This window comes from Mustelus asterias, chromosome 16 (assembly GCF_964213995.1).
Source record: "Mustelus asterias chromosome 16, sMusAst1.hap1.1, whole genome shotgun sequence".
Lineage (NCBI taxonomy): Eukaryota > Metazoa > Chordata > Chondrichthyes > Carcharhiniformes > Triakidae > Mustelus > Mustelus asterias.
This window is the reverse complement of record NC_135816.1, coordinates 80,256,739-80,277,384: the sequence shown is the minus strand read 5'-3', so window position 1 is coordinate 80,277,384 and position 20,646 is coordinate 80,256,739. Positions and strand designations below refer to the sequence as shown.

The 20,646-nt window shown below is 49.5% G+C and overlaps 1 protein-coding gene across 1 annotated transcript in view; it reads left to right on the top strand.

Moving 5' to 3' along the window:
• The first annotated feature begins 335 nt into the window (after window positions 1-335).
• LOC144505370 (ETS translocation variant 3-like protein) overlaps window positions 336-20,646 on the top strand; it is a 40,438-nt gene continuing 20,127 nt past the window's right edge. The window contains exons 1-2 of the mRNA XM_078231488.1: window positions 336-406; window positions 7,719-7,801. Coding sequence (XP_078087614.1) covers window positions 336-406; window positions 7,719-7,801 — 154 coding nt within the window. The remainder of the gene's footprint in view (window positions 407-7,718; window positions 7,802-20,646) is intronic.

The following is a 20,646-nucleotide window of genomic DNA, read 5'->3' as shown; positions in this document are numbered from 1 at the left end:
CCGTAGGTTTCTGCTAGATAATACATTACACTTTGCCCCGGTATTGATCTTAGCTCTAAGCCTGGCGTTACTAGGGGTATATGTGGTGTTGTGAATATCTAGCTCTTTTCCATGGCAGATACCACACTTTTGCAATATAATATTGGTGTTGATGTTGTTGCTGCTGGTTCCGTGACTGTACCACTTGGGTTGAATTGTAATTTGGTGATCGATTAGCTGCCATGCTGCTCTGAACAGAAAAGGGCTGTTGTTGGTTAGACTCAGTTCCACTTGCCTCATCTATTACATTTTTTTCCAAATGCGAAACATAGTGCACTTGTTGGAACATTGGAAACATGGTAGCCATTTTGTGCATAGCAAAATCCAACCGAAGCCTCAGTTATGCTGCAGAGCATGCTCAAAAAAGGCAAGTGGCCTGACCCTACCACTATTTTCTACATTCCAATAAAACAGCCCCATATAATTTACACCACAAACTATTTGATTAGATTGAATCTGCAACTCAGTCCCGGGTTTCTGTTACTCATATATAAACTACCCGTAACCACTCTGTCCGATTCCAGTCTGTAACTCACTCCCGGGTATCTGTTATTCTATATATAAACCACCCCGAACCCCTCGATTAGATTCCAGTCTGTAACTCACTCCCAGGTATCTGTTATTCTATATATAAACCACCTCGAACCCCTCGATTAGATTCCAGTCTGTAACTCACTCCCGGGTATCTGTTATTCTATATATAAACCACCCCGAACCCCTCGATTAGATTCCAGTCTGTAACTCACTCCGGGATCTGTTATTCTATATATAAACCACCCCAAACCTCTTGATTAGATTCCAGTCTGTAACTCACTCCCGGGTATCTGTTATTCTATATATAAACTACCCCAAACCCCTCGATTACACTCTGGTCTGTAACTCACTCCCGGGTATCTGTTATTCTATATATAAACCACCCCGAACCCCTCAATTAAATTCCAGTCTGTAACACTCTCCCGGGTATTTGTTGTTCTATATATAAACTGCCCCGAACCCCTCGATTAGATTCCAGTCTGTAACTCACCCCCGGGTATCTGTTATTCTATATATAAACCACCCCGAAAACCTTGATGAGACTCTGGTCTGTAATTCACTCCTGGGTATCTGTTATTCTCTATATAAACCACCCCGAACCCCTTGATTAGATTCCAGTCTGTAACTCACTCCCGGGTATCTGTTATTCTATATATAAACTGCCCTGAACCCCTCGATTAGATTCCAGTCTGTAACTCACTCCCAGGTATCTGTTATTCTATATATAAACCACCCCGAACCCCTCGATTAGATTCCAGTCTGTAACTCACTCCCAGGTATCTGTTATTCTATATATAAACCACCCCGAACCCCTCGATTAGATTCCAGTCTGTAACTCACTCCCGGGTATCTGTTATTCTATATATAAACCACCTCGAACCCCTCGATTAGATTCCAGTCTGTAACTCACACCCGGGTATCTGTTATTCTATATATAAACCACCCCGAACTCCTCGATTAGATTCCAGTCTGTAACTCACTCTCAGGTATTTGTTATTCTATATATAAACTGCCCCGAACCCCTCGATTAGATTCCAGTCTGTAACTCACCCCCGGGTAGCTGTTATTCTATATATAAACCACCCCGAATTCCTTGATGAGACTCTGGTCTGTAACTCACTCCCGGATATCTGTTATTCTATATATAAACCACCCCGAACCCCTTGATTAGATTCCAGTCTGTAACTCACTCTCAGGTATTTGTTATTCTATATATAAACCACCCTGAGTCCCTCAATTAGATTCCAGTCTGTAACTCACTCCCGGGTATCTGTTATTCTATATATAAACCACCCGGAACCCTCGATTAGATTCCAGTCTGTAACTCACTCCCGGGTATCTGTTATTCTATATATAAACCGCCCTGAACCCCTCGATTAGATTCCAGTCTGTAACTCACTCCCGGGTATCTGTTATTCTATATATAAACCACCCCGAACCCCTCGATTAGATTCCAGTCTGTAACTCACTCCCGGGTATCTGTTATTCTATATATAAACCAGCCCGAACCCCTCGATTAGATTCCAGTCTGTAACTCACTCCCGGGTATCTGTTATTCTATATATAAACCACCCCGAACCCCTCGATTAGATTCCAGTCTGTAACTCACTCCGGGTATCTGTTATTCTATATATAAACCACCCCAAACCTTTCGATTAGATTCCAGTCTGTAACTCACTCCCGGGTATCTGTTATTCTATATATAAACTACCCCAAACCCCTCGATTACACTCTGGTCTGTAACTCACTCCCGGGTATCTGTTATTCTATATATAAACCACCCCGAACCCCTCAATTAAATTCCAGTCTGTAACACTCTCCCGGGTATTTGTTGTTCTATATATAAACTGCCCCGAACCCCTCGATTAGATTCCAGTCTGTAACTCACCCCCGGGTATCTGTTATTCTATATATAAACCACCCCGAAAACCTTGATGAGACTCTGGTCTGTAATTCACTCCTGGGTATCTGTTATTCTATATATAAACCACCCCGAACCCCTCGATTAGATTCCAGTCTGTAACTCACTCCCGGGTATCTGTTATTCTATATATAAACCACCTCGAACCCCTCGATTAGATTCCAGTCTGTAACTCACACCCGGGTATCTGTTATTCTATATATAAACCACCCCGAACTCCTCGATTAGATTCCAGTCTGTAACTCACTCTCAGGTATTTGTTATTCTATATATAAACTGCCCCGAACCCCTCGATTAGATTCCAGTCTGTAACTCACCCCCGGGTAGCTGTTATTCTATATATAAACCACCCCGAAATCCTTGATGAGACTCTGGTCTGTAACTCACTCCCGGATATCTGTTATTCTATATATAAACCACCCCGAACCCCTTGATTAGATTCCAGTCTGTAACTCACTCTCAGGTATTTGTTATTCTATATATAAACCACCCTGAGTCCCTCAATTAGATTCCAGTCTGTAACTCACTCCCGGGTATCTGTTATTCTATATATAAACCACCCGGAACCCTCGATTAGATTCCAGTCTGTAACTCACTCCCGGGTATCTGTTATTCTATATATAAACCGCCCTGAACCCCTCGATTAGATTCCAGTCTGTAACTCACTCCCGGGTATCTGTTATTCTATATATAAACCACCCCGAACCCCTCGATTAGATTCCAGTCTGTAACTCACTCCTGGGTATCTGTTATTCTATATATAAACCACCCCGAACCCCTCGATTAGATTCCAGTCTGTAACTCACTCCGGGTATCTGTTATTCTATATATAAACCACCCCAAACCTCTCGATTAGATTCCAGTCTGTAACTCACTCCCGGGTATCTGTTATTCTATATATAAACTACCCCAAACCCCTCGATTACACTCTGGTCTGTAACTCACTCCCGGGTATCTGTTATTCTATATATAAACCACCCCGAACCCCTCAATTAAATTCCAGTCTGTAACACTCTCCCGGGTATTTGTTGTTCTATATATAAACTGCCCCGAACCCCTCGATTAGATTCCAGTCTGTAACTCACCCCCGGGTATCTGTTATTCTATATATAAACCACCCCGAAAACCTTGATGAGACTCTGGTCTGTAATTCACTCCTGGGTATCTGTTATTCTATATATAAACCACCCCAAACCCCTCGATTAGATTCCAGTCTGTAACTCACTCCCGGGTATCTGTTATTCTATATATAAACCACCCTGAACCCCTCGATTAGATTCCAGTCTGTAACTCACTCCCGGGTATCTGTTATTCTATATATAAACCACCCCGAACCCCTCGATTAGATTCCAGTCTGTAACTCACTCCCGGGTATCTGTTATTCTATATATAAACCACCCCGAACCCCTCGATTAGATTCCAGTCTGTAACTCACTCCTGGGTATCTGTTATTCTATATATAAACCACCCCGAACCCCTCGATTAGATTCCAGTCTGTAACTCACTCCGGGTATCTGTTATTCTATATATAAACCACCCCAAACCTCTCGATTAGATTCCAGTCTGTAACTCACTCCCGGGTATCTGTTATTCTATATATAAACTACCCCAAACCCCTCGATTACACTCTGGTCTGTAACTCACTCCCGGGTATCTGTTATTCTATATATAAACCACCCCGAACCCCTCAATTAAATTCCAGTCTGTAACACTCTCCCGGGTATTTGTTGTTCTATATATAAACTGCCCCGAACCCCTCGATTAGATTCCAGTCTGTAACTCACCCCCGGGTATCTGTTATTCTATATATAAACCACCCCGAAAACCTTGATGAGACTCTGGTCTGTAATTCACTCCTGGGTATCTGTTATTCTATATATAAACCACCCCAAACCCCTCGATTAGATTCCAGTCTGTAACTCACTCCCGGGTATCTGTTATTCTATATATAAACCACCCTGAACCCCTCGATTAGATTCCAGTCTGTAACTCACTCCCGGGTATCTGTTATTCTATATATAAACCACCCCGAACCCCTCGATTAGATTCCAGTCTGTAACTCACTCCCGGGTATCTGTCATTCTATATATAAACCACCCTGAACCCCTCGATTAGATTCCAGTCTGTAACTCACTCCCGGGTATCTGTTATTCTATATATAAACCACCCCAAACCCCTCGATTAGATTCCAGTCTGTAACTCACTCCCGGGTATCTGTTATTCTATATATAAACCACCCTGAACCCTTTGACGACTTATTGTACTATCTCTCAACCTCTCCTCCTCCTCTTTGAGGTTTGGGTTTCCACTAATACTAGGGTGAATTAGCTTGGATCACCTGGATCCTTTATCTCTGAGCTTAATGCTGATTAATTTGGATTTCTCTTTCCCTGAGCTTAAATCGAGGAAAGCTATTTAGACCAGTACTGAGAGGGGGTCTGTGAGACAGACTGAGGGAGAAAACGGGAGAGACACAGAGAGAGACAGGAAGAGGGAAAAAAGGGGAGAGACGCAAAGAGACTGAGATAGAAAACAGGAGAGACGCAGCAAGAGACTGAGGGAGAGACTTAGCGAGAAACGGAAGGAGGGAGAGAGTGGTTGAGGAAATAGCAGAGCAGGACTGAGAGACAGGGAAAGAAAGAGGGAGAGTTTCAGAGAGACAGAGGAAAGGAGATTAGATAGTGGCAATGGGGTGCGGAAAACTGAGATGGAGAGCAGGAGATGGAGTGAGAGAGACATAGAGTGACAGAGAGGGAGAGAGAGACACGTATATATATACACACACACACACACACACACACAGGGAGGGAACTGGCCAGAGAGAGGAAGAGACAGAATGAAGGAAATAGAGTGAGCCAGAGATTGGTGGATAAATTGAGGGAGAGTCAGAAAGGTAGAGGGGTAGTGAGCTTCCTTGTAGAATCTGATACGCTGTGTGTGTTTGGAGCTGCCTTCTCGCTCTCACTCGCTCTCTTTTTATTTGGACCCTCTCTCTCTCTCTCTGCTCAGTGACTGGTGTGTCTTTTCAGATCACACTCAGCCGGCACTGGAAGGCAGGTCAGTGATTTCATTATAACATGCAGCCCTCATTCTGAATTTAACTTCATCCTACTTCTTCACTCTGATTGGAAACTCTTCATCTGTCTGCTTCACATTCTTTCTCAGCCTCTCTGTCTGTTTCTCTCTCTCTCTCTTTCCCCCACTCTCTCCACTGTTTTCTCTCACTGTGTTTCTCTCTCTCCCTGTCATCAGTACCTCAACCTCCTTGTCTCTTTCCCTCGCTGTCTGACCCTGTCTCATACTCTCTCTCTCTGAACTCTGTATCTCTATCTCTCCCTCCCTCTGTGTCTATCTTATTCTGTCTCTCTCTGTCACTCTCTCTGCTTCTCTCTGGCATTCTCTCTCTTTCCACCACTTTCACTCACTGTCTCACTCGCTCTCTGTCCCACTCTCTGTTTCTATCTCTGCCTAGTTCGCTGTCTGTTTCGATCTCCGTCTTTCTCTTTCCACCACTTTCTCTCACTGTCTCTCTCTCTCTCTCTCCATCTCACTCTGTCTCTCTGACTCTGACTCACTCTCTTTTTAACATTCTCTGTCTTCTCTCTCTTTCTCTGTCTTTCTCTCCCTTTCTGTATTGCTGATTCTCCCCTCTATCCCTTTATTTCTCGCCTCCAATATCTGAGTATTTCTCTGTATTTCTCTCTTTATGTATCACTCTCTCCTTGTGACTTCCTCTCTCTTTCTCTCCCTCTCTCTTTTCTCTTCCTCACTGTATCTCTATATATTTGTCATTCTGTCTCTCTCACATTCCCTTGCTTTCTGTCTGTCTCCATCTATTTTCCCTCTGCATACCTCCATCTCTCCTTCTCTGCTTCAATGTGGCTCTCTCTCTGCATGTATGAGGGAGAGATATGTGTGACTGTGTGTGTGAGAGAATGTGTGTGTGTGGGTGTGTGTGTGTGAGAGAGGAGAGAGAATGTGGGTGTGTGTGTGTGTGTGTGAGAGGAGAGAGAATGTGGGTGTGTGTGGGTGTGTGTGTGTGTGGGTGTGTGTGGAAGATCTGAGAAAATAAGCCATTAGGGTTGAAATTGGATGTACAGGATGTGAAAGTGTGAAAGAGTAGGTGTGAGTTTGTATGTCTGTGTGTGTGAGAGAGTGTATGGTCGGAACTTTAACACCCTGCCCGCCATGGGAATCATAGCGAGCGAGGGGCGGACAGTGGAAAGGTCCGTTGACTTTGGGCGGGATTTTATGGTTCTGCCATATGTGTGAGTTTGTGTGTGAAAGAGGGAGAGAGAGAATGTGTGTGTGTGTGAGAGAGAGTGTGGGTGTGTGTGTGAGAGAGAGTGTGGGTGTGTGTGTGAGAGAGAGTGTGTGTGTGTGTGTGAGAGAGTGTGTGTGTGTGTGAGAGAGAGTGTGGGTGTGTGAGAGAGAGTGTGGGTGCATGTGTGTGAGAGAGAGTGTGGGTGTGTGTGTGAGAGAGAGTGTGTGTGTGTGTGTGTGAGAGAGTGTGTGTGTGTGTGTGTGAGAGAGAGTGTGTGTGTGTGTGTGAGAGAGAGTGTGTGTGTGTGTGAGAGAGAGTGTGTGTGTGTGTGAGAGAGAGTGTGGGTGTGTGTGTGAGAGAGAGTGTGTGTGTGTGAGAGAGAGTGTGGGTGTGTGTGTGAGAGAGAGTGTGTGTGTGTGTGAGAGAGAGTGTGTGTGTGTGTGTGTGTGAGAGAGAGTGTGTGTGTGTGTGAGAGAGAGTGTGGGTGTGTGTGTGAGAGAGAGTGTGGGTGTGTGTGTGAGAGAGAGTGTGGGTGTGTGTGTGAGAGAGAGTGTGGGTGTGTGTGTGAGAGAGAGTGTGGGTGTGTGTGTGAGAGAGAGTGTGGGTGTGTGTGTGAGAGAGAGTGTGGGTGTGTGTGTGAGAGAGAGTGTGGGTGTGTGTGTGAGAGAGAGTGTGGGTGTGTGTGTGAGAGAGAGTGTGGGTGTGTGTGTGAGAGAGAGTGTGGGTGTGTGTGTGAGAGAGAGTGTGTGTGTGTGTGTGTGTGAGAGAGTGTGTGTGTGTGTGAGAGAGAGTGTGTGTGTGAGAGAGAGTGTGGGTGTGTGTGTGAGAGAGAGTGTGGGTGCATGTGTGTGTGAGAGAGAGTGTGTGTAGGTGTGTGTGTGGGTTTGTGTGTGTGAGTTTGTGTGTGTGGGTTTGTGTGTATGTGTAGTGAGTTTCAGACATGTCTTTTTTTTTGGACAGGAAAGTGATTCTTACCAGTTTGGAGGGGAGCCTAAATCTGCCAGTGAAGCTGGCTGCAGACTGCTTGGAGCGCCATTGCATAGGTGCGCTGATCTCCCAGTGAACTGGGCGAACTCCTGCCTATATGACCCCCCCAGCACATACGCACACGCGTTGTGCATACCCCCATCTCCTTGTCATAACTCCACCCCTCTCAGACCCCACTCCCTTGGCACTTCCCCTGGGTGACAAGTGGGCACTGCTAGGGTGGTAGGTGGGCACTGCGAAGGCTGGCACTGCCCAGTGGGCAATGCCCGGCTATGCCCATGACAACCCAGGGGCTTCAATGGCCTTCGATCCCCCCAGCATGGCTGTGGCGCTTGGTCCCCGCTACTATTAAAAATGGGATCGCAGAGTACTGGGAAGTGCAAAATAAAGTAGGACAGAGTCCGCACGGCTTTGTCAAGGGGAGGTCATGTCTGTCAAATCTGTTAGAGTTCTTTGAGGAGGTAACAAGGAAATTTGATAAAGGAGAACCAGTGGACGTGATTTATTTAGATTTCCAGAAGGCCTTTGACAAGGTGCCGCACAGGAGACTGTTAAATAAGTGAAGAGCCCATGGTATGAAGAGTAATATCCTGACATGGATAGAGGATTGGCTGACTGGTAGAAGGCAGAGAGTGGGGGTAAAGGGGTCTTTTTCAGAATGGCAACCGGTGATTGCGGTGTGCCTGAGGAATCGGTGCTGGGACCACAACTTTTCACAATATACATTAACGATTTGGAGCAAGGAACTGAAGGCACTGTTGCTAAGTTTGCAATGATGCAAAGATATAGAACATGGAACATTACAGCGCAGTACAGGCCCTTCGGCCCTCAATGTTGCGCCGACCAGTGAAACCAATCTAAAGCCCATCTAACCTACGCTATTCCAATATCATCCATATGTTTATCCAATGACCCTTTAAATGCCCTTAATGTTGACGAGTCCACTACTGCTGCAGGCAGGGCATTCCACGCCCTTACTACTCTCTGAGTGAAGAACCTACCTCTGACATCTGTCCTATATCTCTCACCCCTCAATTTAAAGCTATGTCCCCTCGTGCTAGCTATCACCATCCGAGGAAAAAGGCTCTCACTATCCACCCTGTCTAATCCTCTGATCATCTTGTATGCCTCTATTAAGTCACCTCTTAACCTCCTTCTCTCTAATGAAAACAATCTCAAGTCCCTCAGCCTTTCCTCATAAGACCTTCCCACCATACCAGGCAACATCCTAGTAAATCTCCTCTGCACCCTTTCCAATGCTTCCACATCCTACCTATAATACGGTGACCAGAACTGTACGCAATACTCCAAGTGCGGCCGCACCAGAGTTTTGTACAGCTGCAACATGACCTCCTGGCTCCGAAACTCAATCCCTCTACCAATAAAAGCTAACACTCCATATGCCTTCTTAACAACCCTATCAACCTGGGTGCCAACTTTCAGGGATCTATGCACATGGACACCGAGATCTCTCTGTTCAACCACACTACCAAGTATCTTACCATTAGCCCAGTACTCTGTAATCCTGTTACTCCTTCCAAAGTGAATCACCTCACACTTTTCCGTATTGAACTCCATTTGCCACCTCTCAGCCCAGTTCTGCAGCTTATCTATGTCCCTTTGCAACCTGCAACATCCTTCCGCACTGTCCACAACTCCACCGACTTTAGTGTCATCCACAAATTTACTAACCCAGCCTTCTACGCCCTCATCCAGGTCATTTATAAAAATGACAAACAGCAGTGGCCCCAAAACAGATCCTTGCGGTACACCACTAGTAACTGAACTCCAGGATGAACATTTCCCATCAACCACCACCTCTGTCTTCTTACAGCTAGCCAATTCCTGATCCAAACCGCAAAGTCACCCTCAATCCCATGCGTCTGTATTTTCTGCAATAGCTTACTGTGGGGAACCTTATCAAACGCTTTACTGAAATCCATATATACATCAACTGCTTTACCCTCATCCACCTCTTTGGTCACCTTCTCAAAGAACTCAATAAGGTTCGTGAGGCACGACCTACCCTTCGCAAAACCGTGTTGACTATCAATAATCAAATTATTCCTTTCTAGATGATTATAAATCCTATCTCCTATATGGAGAGGGACAGGTAGTATTGAGGAAGCAGGGGGGCTGCAGAAGGAAGTGGACAGGTTAGGAGAGTGGGCAAAGAAATGGCAGATGGAATACAATGTGGAAAAGTGTGAGGTTATGGAAGGAGGAATGGAGATATGGACTATTTTCGAAATGGGAAAATGCTTAGGAAATCAGAAACGCAAAGGGACTTGGGAGTCATTGTTCAAGATTCTCAAGGCTAACGTGCAGATTCACTTGGCAGTTAGGAAGGCAAATGCAATGTTAGCATTCATGTCGAGAGGGCCAGAATACAAGAGCAGGGATGTACTTCTGAGGCTGTATAAGGCTCTGGTCAGACTCTATTTGGATAATTGTGAGCAGTTTTGGGCCCCATACCTAAGGAAGGATGTGCTGGCCTTGGAAAGGGTCCAGAGGAGGTTCGCAAGAATGATCCCTGGAATGAAGAGTTTGTTGTATGAGGAACGGTTGAGGACTCTGTGTCTGTACTCGGAGTTTAGAAGGATGAGGGGGGGGGGGAATTGTATTGAAACTTACAGGATACTGCGAGGCCTGGATAGAGTGGACGTGGAGAGGATGTTTCCACTAGTAGGAAAAGCTAGAACCAGAGGGCACAACCTCAGGCTAAAGGGACGATCCTTTAAAATAGAGAGGAGAATGAATTTCTTCAGCCAGAGAGTGGTGAATCTGTGGAACTCTTTGTCGCAGGAGGCTGTGGAGGCCATGTCATTGAGTGTCTTTAAGACAGAGATAGATAGGTTCTTGATTAATAAGGGGGTCAGAGGTTATGGGGAAAAGGCAGGAGAATGGGGATGAGAAAAACATCAGCCATGATTGAACGGCGGAGCAGACTCGATGGGCCGAGTGGCCTAATTCTGCTCCTATGTCTCATGCTCTTATGGTCTTACTGCAGAGCAGTAGTGATTCTTGCCAGCAAGGCCTCTCGCCAACAAGGAGGAAAGCATTTGTGAGGGAAAAGCAGCCGTGCCGGACCAGGTAAGTCCTTTTAACACTCATCAGTTTTCTGCTGATGGACTTATTGCCCCTTCTGGGTGCAAAGCTGTTCTCGCTGGCAAAACAGGGCTGGCAGGGTAGTGATCGGGAGCGAATCAGATTTTTGGCTTTGCACACCTCTTTGCACCCTATGCGTGAGATAGTGTGTGCGTGAGAAGGTCTGTGCATGAATGTGTGTGTGAGAGTATGTATGCTTAAATGTGTGAATGCGTGTAAGTAAGTGTGTATCTTTGTAAGAATATTTGTGCATATGCGTGTGTTTGTGCTTATGAGAGAGAATGTATGTGTATGTGCTAGAGAGAGTGTGTATGTGAGTGTGTGTCAGTGCATGAGTGTGACTGCTTGTGAGTATTGGTGAGTGAACGTGAGTGCGTGTGAGGATGAGTGTGTGCATGGGTGAATGTGTCCGTGGGTGAGTTTGAGCAAATGTGAGAGTGGGTGGGCGGGAGTGAGTTGGTGTACGAGTGCAGGTGACTGTGGGTGTGATCCTTCTCTATTTCACTTTCTGTCTCTCTCTCTATGTGTCGGCCCTTGTCGATGTATTTCCTGTCTAGCCCCATCTATCTCTCTCTCTCCTGTATTCTTCTTCCATTTGGAGGCATTTAGAGAGGCAAGGACTGATTAGGACAGTCAGCATGGCTTTGGGAGTGGAAAATAATGTCTCACAAATTTAATTGAGTTTTTTGAAGGGGTGACCAAGAAGGTAGATGAGGGCAGGGACTTTAGCAAGGCCTTTGACAAGGTACCACATGGTAGGTTGTTGCATAAGGTTAAATCTCACGGGATCCAGGGTGAGGTAGCTAAATGGATACAAAATTGACTTGTTGACAGAAGCCAGAGGGTGGTTGTAGAGGGTTGTTTTTCAAATTGGAGGCCTGTGACCAGCGGTGTGCCTCAGGGATCAGTGCTGGGTCCACTGTTATTTGTCATTTATATTAATATAACATATTAACATATTTATATGGAAGAGAATTTAGGATGTATGGTTAGTAAATTTTCAGATGACACCAAGATTGGTGGCATAATGGACAGTGAAGAAGGTTATGTAGGATTGCAAAGAGATCTTGATCAATTGGGCCAGTGGGCTGACGAATGGCAGATGGAGTTTAATTTAGATAAATGCGAGGTGATGCATTTTGGTAGATTGAACCAGGGCAGGACTTACTCAGTTAATGGTAGGGCGTTGGGGAGAGTTACAGAACAAAGAGATCTAGGGGTACCTGTTCATAGCTCCTTGAAAGTGGTGTCACAGGTGGACAGAGTGGTGAAGAAGGCATTCTGCATGCTTGGTTTCATTGGTCAGCACATTGAATACAGGAGTTGGGACGTCTTGTTGAAGTTGTACAAGACATTGGTAAGGCCACACTTGGAATACTGTGTGCAATTCTGGTCACCCTATTATAGAAAGGATATTATTAAACTAGAAAGAGTGCGAAAAATTTACTAGGATGCTACCGGGACTTGATGGTTTGAGTTATAAGGAGAGGCTGGATAGACTGAGACTTTTTTCTCTGGAGCATAGAAGGCTGAGGGGTGATCTTATAGAGGTCTATAACATAATGAGGGGCATAGATCAGCTAGATAGTCAATATATTTTCCCAAAGATAGGGGAGTCTAAAACTAGAGGGAATAGGTTTAAGGTGAGAGGGAGAGATACAAAAGAATCCAGAGGGGCAATTTTTTCACAGAGGGTGGTGAGTGTCTGGAACAAGCTGCCAGAGGTAGTAGTAGAGGCAGGTACAATTTTGTCTTTTAAGAAGCATTTAAACAGTTACATGGGTAAGATGGATAAAGAGGGATATGGGCCAAATGCGGGCAATTGGGATGAGCTTAGAGGGCTGAAGGGCCTGTTTCCATGCTGTAAACCTCTATGACCCTCATTCTCTTCTGCTCCTCCGGTCACTGACACTATCGCTCTATTTGTCTGCAGGTATCCTGGGACAGCGATGCAGTGTGCCTGTGGAACAGAGTCCTGGGCTCCTATCCCAGGGTTGTACTGGCTGCCAGGTTGGTACAGACATCAATACTCCAATATTTTGTGAGGAACCTTCATGTTTACAGGGCTTCCGTAAGGCACACCAGGAACAGGAGGAGGCCATTAAGGTCTGTTCCATCAATCACTGAGCCCCGAGACTGATCCACCAATCACTGAGCCCCGAGACTGATCCACCAATCACTGAGCCCCGAGACTGATCCACCAATCACTGAGCCCCGAGACTGATCCACCAATCACTGAGCCCCGAGACTGATCCACCAATCACTGAGCCCCGAGACTGATCTGCCAATCACTGAGCCCCGAGACTGATCCGCCAATCACTGAGCCCCGAGACTGATCCGCCAATCACTGAGCCCCGAGACTGATCCACCAATCACTGAGCCCCGAGACTGATCTGCCAATCACTGAGCCCCGAGACTGATCCGCCAATCACTGAGCCCCGAGACTGATCCACCAATCACTGAGCCCCGAGACTGATCTGCCAATCACTGAGCCCCGAGACTGATCCGCCAATCACTGAGCCCCGAGACTGATCCACCAATCACTGAGCCCTGAGAGTGATCCACCAAATACTGAGCCCCGAGACTGATCTGCCAATCACTGAGCCCCGAGACTGATCCACCAAATACTGAGCCCTGAGACTGATCTGCCAATCACTGAGCCCCGAGACTGATCCACCAATCACTGAGCCCCGAGACTGATCCACCAATCACTGAGCCCCGAGACTGATCCACCAATCACTGAGCCCCGAGACTGATCTGCCAATCACTGAGCCCCGAGACTGATCCGCCAATCACTGAGCCCCGAGACTGATCCGCCAATCACTGAGCCCCGAGACTGATCTGCCAATCACTGAGCCCCGAGACTGATCCACCAAATACTGAGCCCCGAGACTGATCTGCCAATCACTGAGCCCCGAGACTGATCCACCAATCACTGAGCCCCGAGACTGATCCACCAATCACTGAGCCCCGAGACTGATCCACCAATCACTGAGCCCCGAGACTGATCCACCAATCACTGAGCCCCGAGACTGATCCACTAATCACAGAGCCCCGAGACTGATCCACCAATCACTGAGCCCCGAGACCGATCCACTAATCACTGAGCCCCGAGACTGATCCACTAATCACTGAGCCGCGAGACTGATCCACCAATCACTGAGCCCCGAGACTGATCTGCCAATCACTGAGCCCCGAGACTGATCCACCAATCACTGAGCCCCGAGACTGATCCGCCAATCACTGAGCCCCGAGACTGATCCGCCAATCACTGAGCCCCGAGACTGATCCACCAAATACTGAGCCCCGAGACTGATCCGCCAATCACTGAGCCCCGAGACTGATCCGCCAATCACTGAGCCCCGAGACTGATCCACCAATCACTGAGCCCCGAGACTGATCCGCCAATCACTGAGCCCCGAGACTGATCTGCCAATCACTGAGCCCCGAGACTGATCCACCAAACACTGAGCCCTGAGACTGATCTGCCAATCACTGAGCCCCGAGACTGATCCACTAATCACTGAGCCCCGAGACTGATCCACCAATCACTGAGCCCCGAGACTGATCCATCAATCACTGAGCCCCGAGACTGATCCACCAATCACTGAGCCCCGAGACTGATCCACCAAATACTGAGCCCCGAGACTGATCCGCCAATCACTGAGCCCCGAGACTGATCCACCAAATACTGAGCCCCGAGACTGATCCGCCAATCACTGAGCCCCGAGACTGATCCACTAATCACTGAGCCCCGAGACTGATCCACCAATCACTGAGCCCCGAGACTGATCCATCAATCACTGAGCCCCGAGACTGATCCACCAATCACTGAGCCCCGAGACTGATCCGCCAATCACTGAGCCCCGAGACTGATCCGCCAAATACTGAGCCCCGAGACTGATCCATCAATCACTGAGCCCCGAGACTGATCCACCAATCACTGAGCCCCGAGACTGATCCATCAATCACTGAGCCCCGAGACTGATCTGCCAATCACTGAGCCCCGAGACTGATCCACCAATCACTGAGCCCCGAGACTGATCCACCAATCACTGAGCCCCGAGACTGATCCGCCAAATACTGAGCCCCGAGACTGATCCACTAATCACTGAGCCCCGAGACTGATCTGCCAATCATTGAGCCCCGAGACTGATCCACCAATCACTGAGCCCCGAGACTGATCCACCAATCACTGAGCCCCGAGACTGATCCACCAATCACTGAGCCCCGAGACTGATCTGCCAATCACTGAGCCCTGAGACCGATCCACCAATCACTGAGCCCCGAGACTGATCCACCAATCACTGAGACCCGAGACTGATCCACCAATCACTGAGACCCGAGACTGATCCACCAATCACTGAGACCCGAGACTGATCCACCAATCACTGAGCCCCGAGACTGATCCACCAATCACTGAGCCCCGAGACTGATCTGCCAATCACTGAGACCCGAGACTGATCTGCCAATCACTGAGCCCCGAGACTGATCCACCAAATACTGAGCCCCGAGACTGATCCACCAATCACTGAGCCCCGAGACTGATCCACCAATCACTGAGCCCCGAGACTGATCCACCAATCACTGAGCCCCGAGACTGATCTGCCAATCACTGAGCCCCGAGACCGATCCACCAATCACTGAGCCCCGAGACTGATCCACCAATCACTGAGCCCCGAGACTGATCCACCAATCACTGAGCCCCGAGACTGATCTGCCAATCACTGAGCCCCGAGACCGATCCACCAATCACTGAGCCCCGAGACTGATCCACCAATCACTGAGCCCCGAGACTGATCTGCCAATCACTGAGCCCCGAGACTGATCCACCAAATACTGAGCCCTGAGAGTGATCCACCAATCACTGAGCCCTGAGACTGATCCACTAATCACTGAGCCCCGAGACTGATCTGCCAATCACTGAGCCCCGAGACTGATCCACTAATCACTGAGCCCCGAGACTGATCCACTAATCACTGAGCCCTGAGACTGATCCACCAATCACTGAGCCCCGAGACTGATCCACCAAATACTGAGCCCCGAGACTGATCTGCCAATCACTGAGCCCCGAGACTGATCAGCCAATCACTGAGCCCCGAGACTGATCCACCAATCACTGAGACCCGAGACTGATCCACCAATCACTGAGCCCTGAGACTGATCCACCAAATACTGAGCCCCGAGACTGATCCGCCAATCACTGAGCCCCGAGACTGATCCGCCAATCACTGAGCCCCGAGACTGATCTGCCAATCACTGAGCCCCGAGACTGATCCACCAATCACTGAGCCCCGAGACTGATCCGCCAAATACTGAGCCCCGAGACTGATCCACTAATCACTGAGCCCTGAGACTGATCCACCAATCACTGAGCCCCGAGACTGATCCATCAATCACTGAGCCCCGAGACTGATCCACCAATCACTGAGCCCCGAGACTGATCCACCAATCACTGAGCCCCGAGACTGACCCACTAATCACTGAGCCCCGAGACTGATCCACCAATCACTGAGCCCCGAGACTGATCCACCAATCACTGAGCCCTGAGACTGATCCACCAATCACTGAGCCCCGAGACTGACCCACTAATCACTGAGCCCCGAGACTGATCCACCAATCACTGAGCCCCGAGACTGATCCACCAATCACTGAGCCCCGAGACTGATCCGCCAATCACTGAGCCCCGAGACTGATCCACCAATCACTGAGCCCCGAGACTGATCCACCAATCACTGAGCCCCGAGACTGATCCACCAATCACTGAGCCCCGAGACTGATCTGACAATCACAGAGCCCCGAGACTGATCCACCAATCACTGAGCCCCGAGACTGATCCACCAAATACTGAGCCCTGAGAGTGATCCACCAATCACTGAGCCCCGAGACTGATCCACCAAATACTGAGCCCTGAGAGTGATCCACCAATCACTGAGCCCCGAGACTGATCCACCAAATACTGAGCCCTGAGAGTGATCCACCAATCACTGAGCCCCGAGACTGATCCACTAATCACTGAGCCCCGAGACTGATCCACTAATCACTGAGCCCCGAGACTGATCCGCCAATCACTGAGCCCCGAGACTGATCCACCAATCACTGAGCCCCGAGACTGATCCACTAATCACAGAGCCCCGAGACTGATCCACCAATCACTGAGCCCCGAGACTGATCCACCAATCACTGAGCCCCGAGACTGATCCACCAATCACTGAGCCCCGAGACTGATCCACCAATCACTGAGCCCCGAGACTGATCCACCAATCACTGAGCCCCGAGACTGATCCACCAATCACTGAGCCCCGAGACTGATCCACTAATCACAGAGCCCCGAGACTGATCCGCCAATCACTGAGCCCCGAGACTGATCCACCAATCACTGAGCCCCGAGACTGATCCACCAATCACTGAGCCCCGAGACTGATCCACTAATCACTGAGCCCCGAGACTGATCTGCCAATCACTGAGCCCCGAGACTGATCCACCAAATACTGAGCCCCGAGACTGATCCACCAATCACTGAGCCCCGAGACTGATCCACCAATCACTGAGCCCCGAGACTGATCCACTAATCACTGAGCCCCGAGACTGATCCACTAATCACTGAGCCCCGAGACTGATCCGCCAATCACTGAGCCCCGAGACTGATCCACCAATCACTGAGCCCCGAGACTGATCCACCAATCACTGAGCCCCGAGACTGATCCACCAATCACTGAGCCCCGAGACTGATCCACCAATCACTGAGCCCCGAGACTGATCCACCAATCACTGAGCCCCGAGACTGATCCACTAATCACTGAGCCCCGAGACTGATCCACTAATCACTGAGCCCCGAGACTGATCTGCCAATCACTGAGCCCCGAGACTGATCCACTAATCACTGAGCCCTGAGACTGATCCACTAATCACTGAGCCCCGAGACTGATCTGCCAATCACTGAGCCCCGAGACTGATCCACCAATCACTGAGCCCCGAGACTGATCCACCAATCACTGAGCCCCGAGACTGATCCACTAATCACTGAGCCCCGAGACTGATCCACCAATCACTGAGCCCCGAGACTGATCCACCAATCACTGAGCCCCGAGACTGATCCACTAATCACTGAGCCCCGAGACTGATCCACCAATCACTGAGCCCCGAGACTGATCCACCAATCACTGAGCCCCGAGACTGATCCACCAATCACTGAGCCCCGAGACTGATCCACCAATCACTGAGCCCCGAGACTGATCCACCAATCACTGAGCCCCGAGACTGATCCACCAATCACTGAGCCCCGAGACCGATCCACCAATCACTGAGCCCCGAGACTGATCCACCAATCACTGAGCCCCGAGACTGATCCACCAATCACTGAGCCCTGAGACTGATCCACCAATCACTGAGCCCCGAGACTGATCCACCAATCACTGAGCCCCGAGACTGATCCACCAATCACTGAGCCCCGAGACTGATCCACCAATCACTGAGCCCTGAGACTGATCCACTAATCACTGAGCCCCGAGACTGATCCACCAATCACTGAGCCCTGAGACTGATCCACTAATCACTGAGCCCCGAGACTGATCCACCAATCACTGAGCCCTGAGACTGATCCACTAATCACTGAGCCCCGAGACTGATCCACTAATCACTGAGCCCCGAGACTGATCTGCCAATCACTGAGCCCCGAGACTGATCTGCCAATCACTGAGCCCCGAGACTGATCCACCAATCACTGAGCCCCGAGACTGATCTGCCAATCACTGAGCCCCGAGACTGAACCGCCAATCACTGAGCCCCGAGACTGATCCACCAATCACTGAGCCCCGAGACTGATCCACCAATCACTGAGCCCCGAGACTGATCCGCCAATCACTGAGCCCCGAGACTGATCCACCAATCACTGAGCCCCGAGACTGATCCACCAATCATTGAGCCCCCAGACTGATCCGCCAATCACTGAGCCCCGAGACTGATCCACCAATCATTGAGCCCCGAGACTGATCCACCAATCATTGAGCCCCGAGACTGATCCGCCAATCACTGAGCCCCGAGACTGATCCACCAAATACTGAGCCCCGAGACTGATCCACCAATCACTGAGCCCCGAGACTGATCCAACAATCACTGAGCCCCGAGACTGATCCACCAATCACTGAGCCCCGAGACTGATCCACTAATCACTGAACCCCGAGACTGATCCCCTAATCACTGAGCCCCGAGACTGATCCACCAATCACTGAGCCCCGAGACTGATCCACTAATCACTGAGCCCCGAGACTGATCCACCAATCACTGAGCCCCGAGACTGATCCGCCAATCACTGAGCCGCGAGACTGATCCACCAAATACTGAGCCCCGAGACTGATCCACCAATCACTGAGCCCCGAGACTGATCCGCCAATCACTGAGCCCCGAGACTGATCCACCAAATACTGAGCCCCGAGACTGATCCACCAATCACTGAGCCCCGAGACTGATCCACCAATCACTGAGCCCCGAGACTGATCCACCAATCACTGAGCCCTGAGACTGATCCACTAATCACTGAGCCCCGAGACTGATCCATCAAATACTGAGCCCCGAGACTGATCCACCAATCACTGAGCCCCGAGACCGATCCACCAATCACTGAGCCCCGAGACTGATCCACTAATCACTGAGCCCCGAGACTGATCCACCAATCACTGAGCCCCGAAACTGATCCACCAATCACTGAGCCCCGAGACTGATCTGCCAATCACTGAGCCTCGAGACTGATCCACCAATCACTGAGCCCCGAGACTGATCCACTAATCACTGAGCCGCGAGACTGATCCACCAATCACTGAGCCCCGAGACTGATCCGCCTATCACTGAGCCCCGAGACTGATCTGCCAATCACTGAGCCCCGAGACCGATCCACCAATCACTGAGCCCCGAGACTGATCCACCAATCACTGAGCCCCGAGACTGATCCACCAATCACTGAGCCCCGAGACTGATCCACCAATCACTGAGCCCCGAGACTGATCTGCCAATCACTGAGCCCCAAGACCGATCCACCATTCACTGAGCCCCGAGACTGATCCACCAATCACTGAGCCCCGAGACTGATCCACCAATCACTGAGCCCCGAGACTGATCCACCAATCACTGAGCCCCGAGACTGATCCACCAAATACTGAGCCCCGAGACTGATCCACTAATCACTGAGCCCCGAGACTGATCCACCAATCACTGAGCCCCGAGACTGATCCACCAATCACTGAGCCCCGAGACTGATCCACCAAATACTGAGCCCCGAGACTGATCTGCCAATCACTGAGCCCCGAGACTGATCCACCAATCACTGAGCCCCGAGACTGATCCACCAATCACTGAGCCCCGAGACTGATCCACCAATCACTGAGCCCCGAGACTGATCCACCAAATACTGAGCCCCGAGACTGATCCACCAATCACTGAGCCCCGAGACTGATCCACCAAATACTGAGCCCCGAGACTGATCTGCCAATCACTGAGCCCCGAGACTGATCTGCCAATCACTGAGCCCCGAGACTGATCTGCCAATCACTGAGCCCCGAGACTGATCCACCAAATACTGAGCCCCGAGACTGATCTGCCAATCACTGAGCCCTGAGACTGATCTGCCAATCACTGAGCCCCGAGACTGATCCACCAATCACTGAGCCCTGAGACTGATCTGCCAATCACTGAGCCCCGAGACTGATCCACCAATCACTGAGCCCTGAGACTGATCCACCAATCACTGAGCCCCGAGACTGATCCACCAATCACTGAGCCCCGAGACTGATCCACCAAT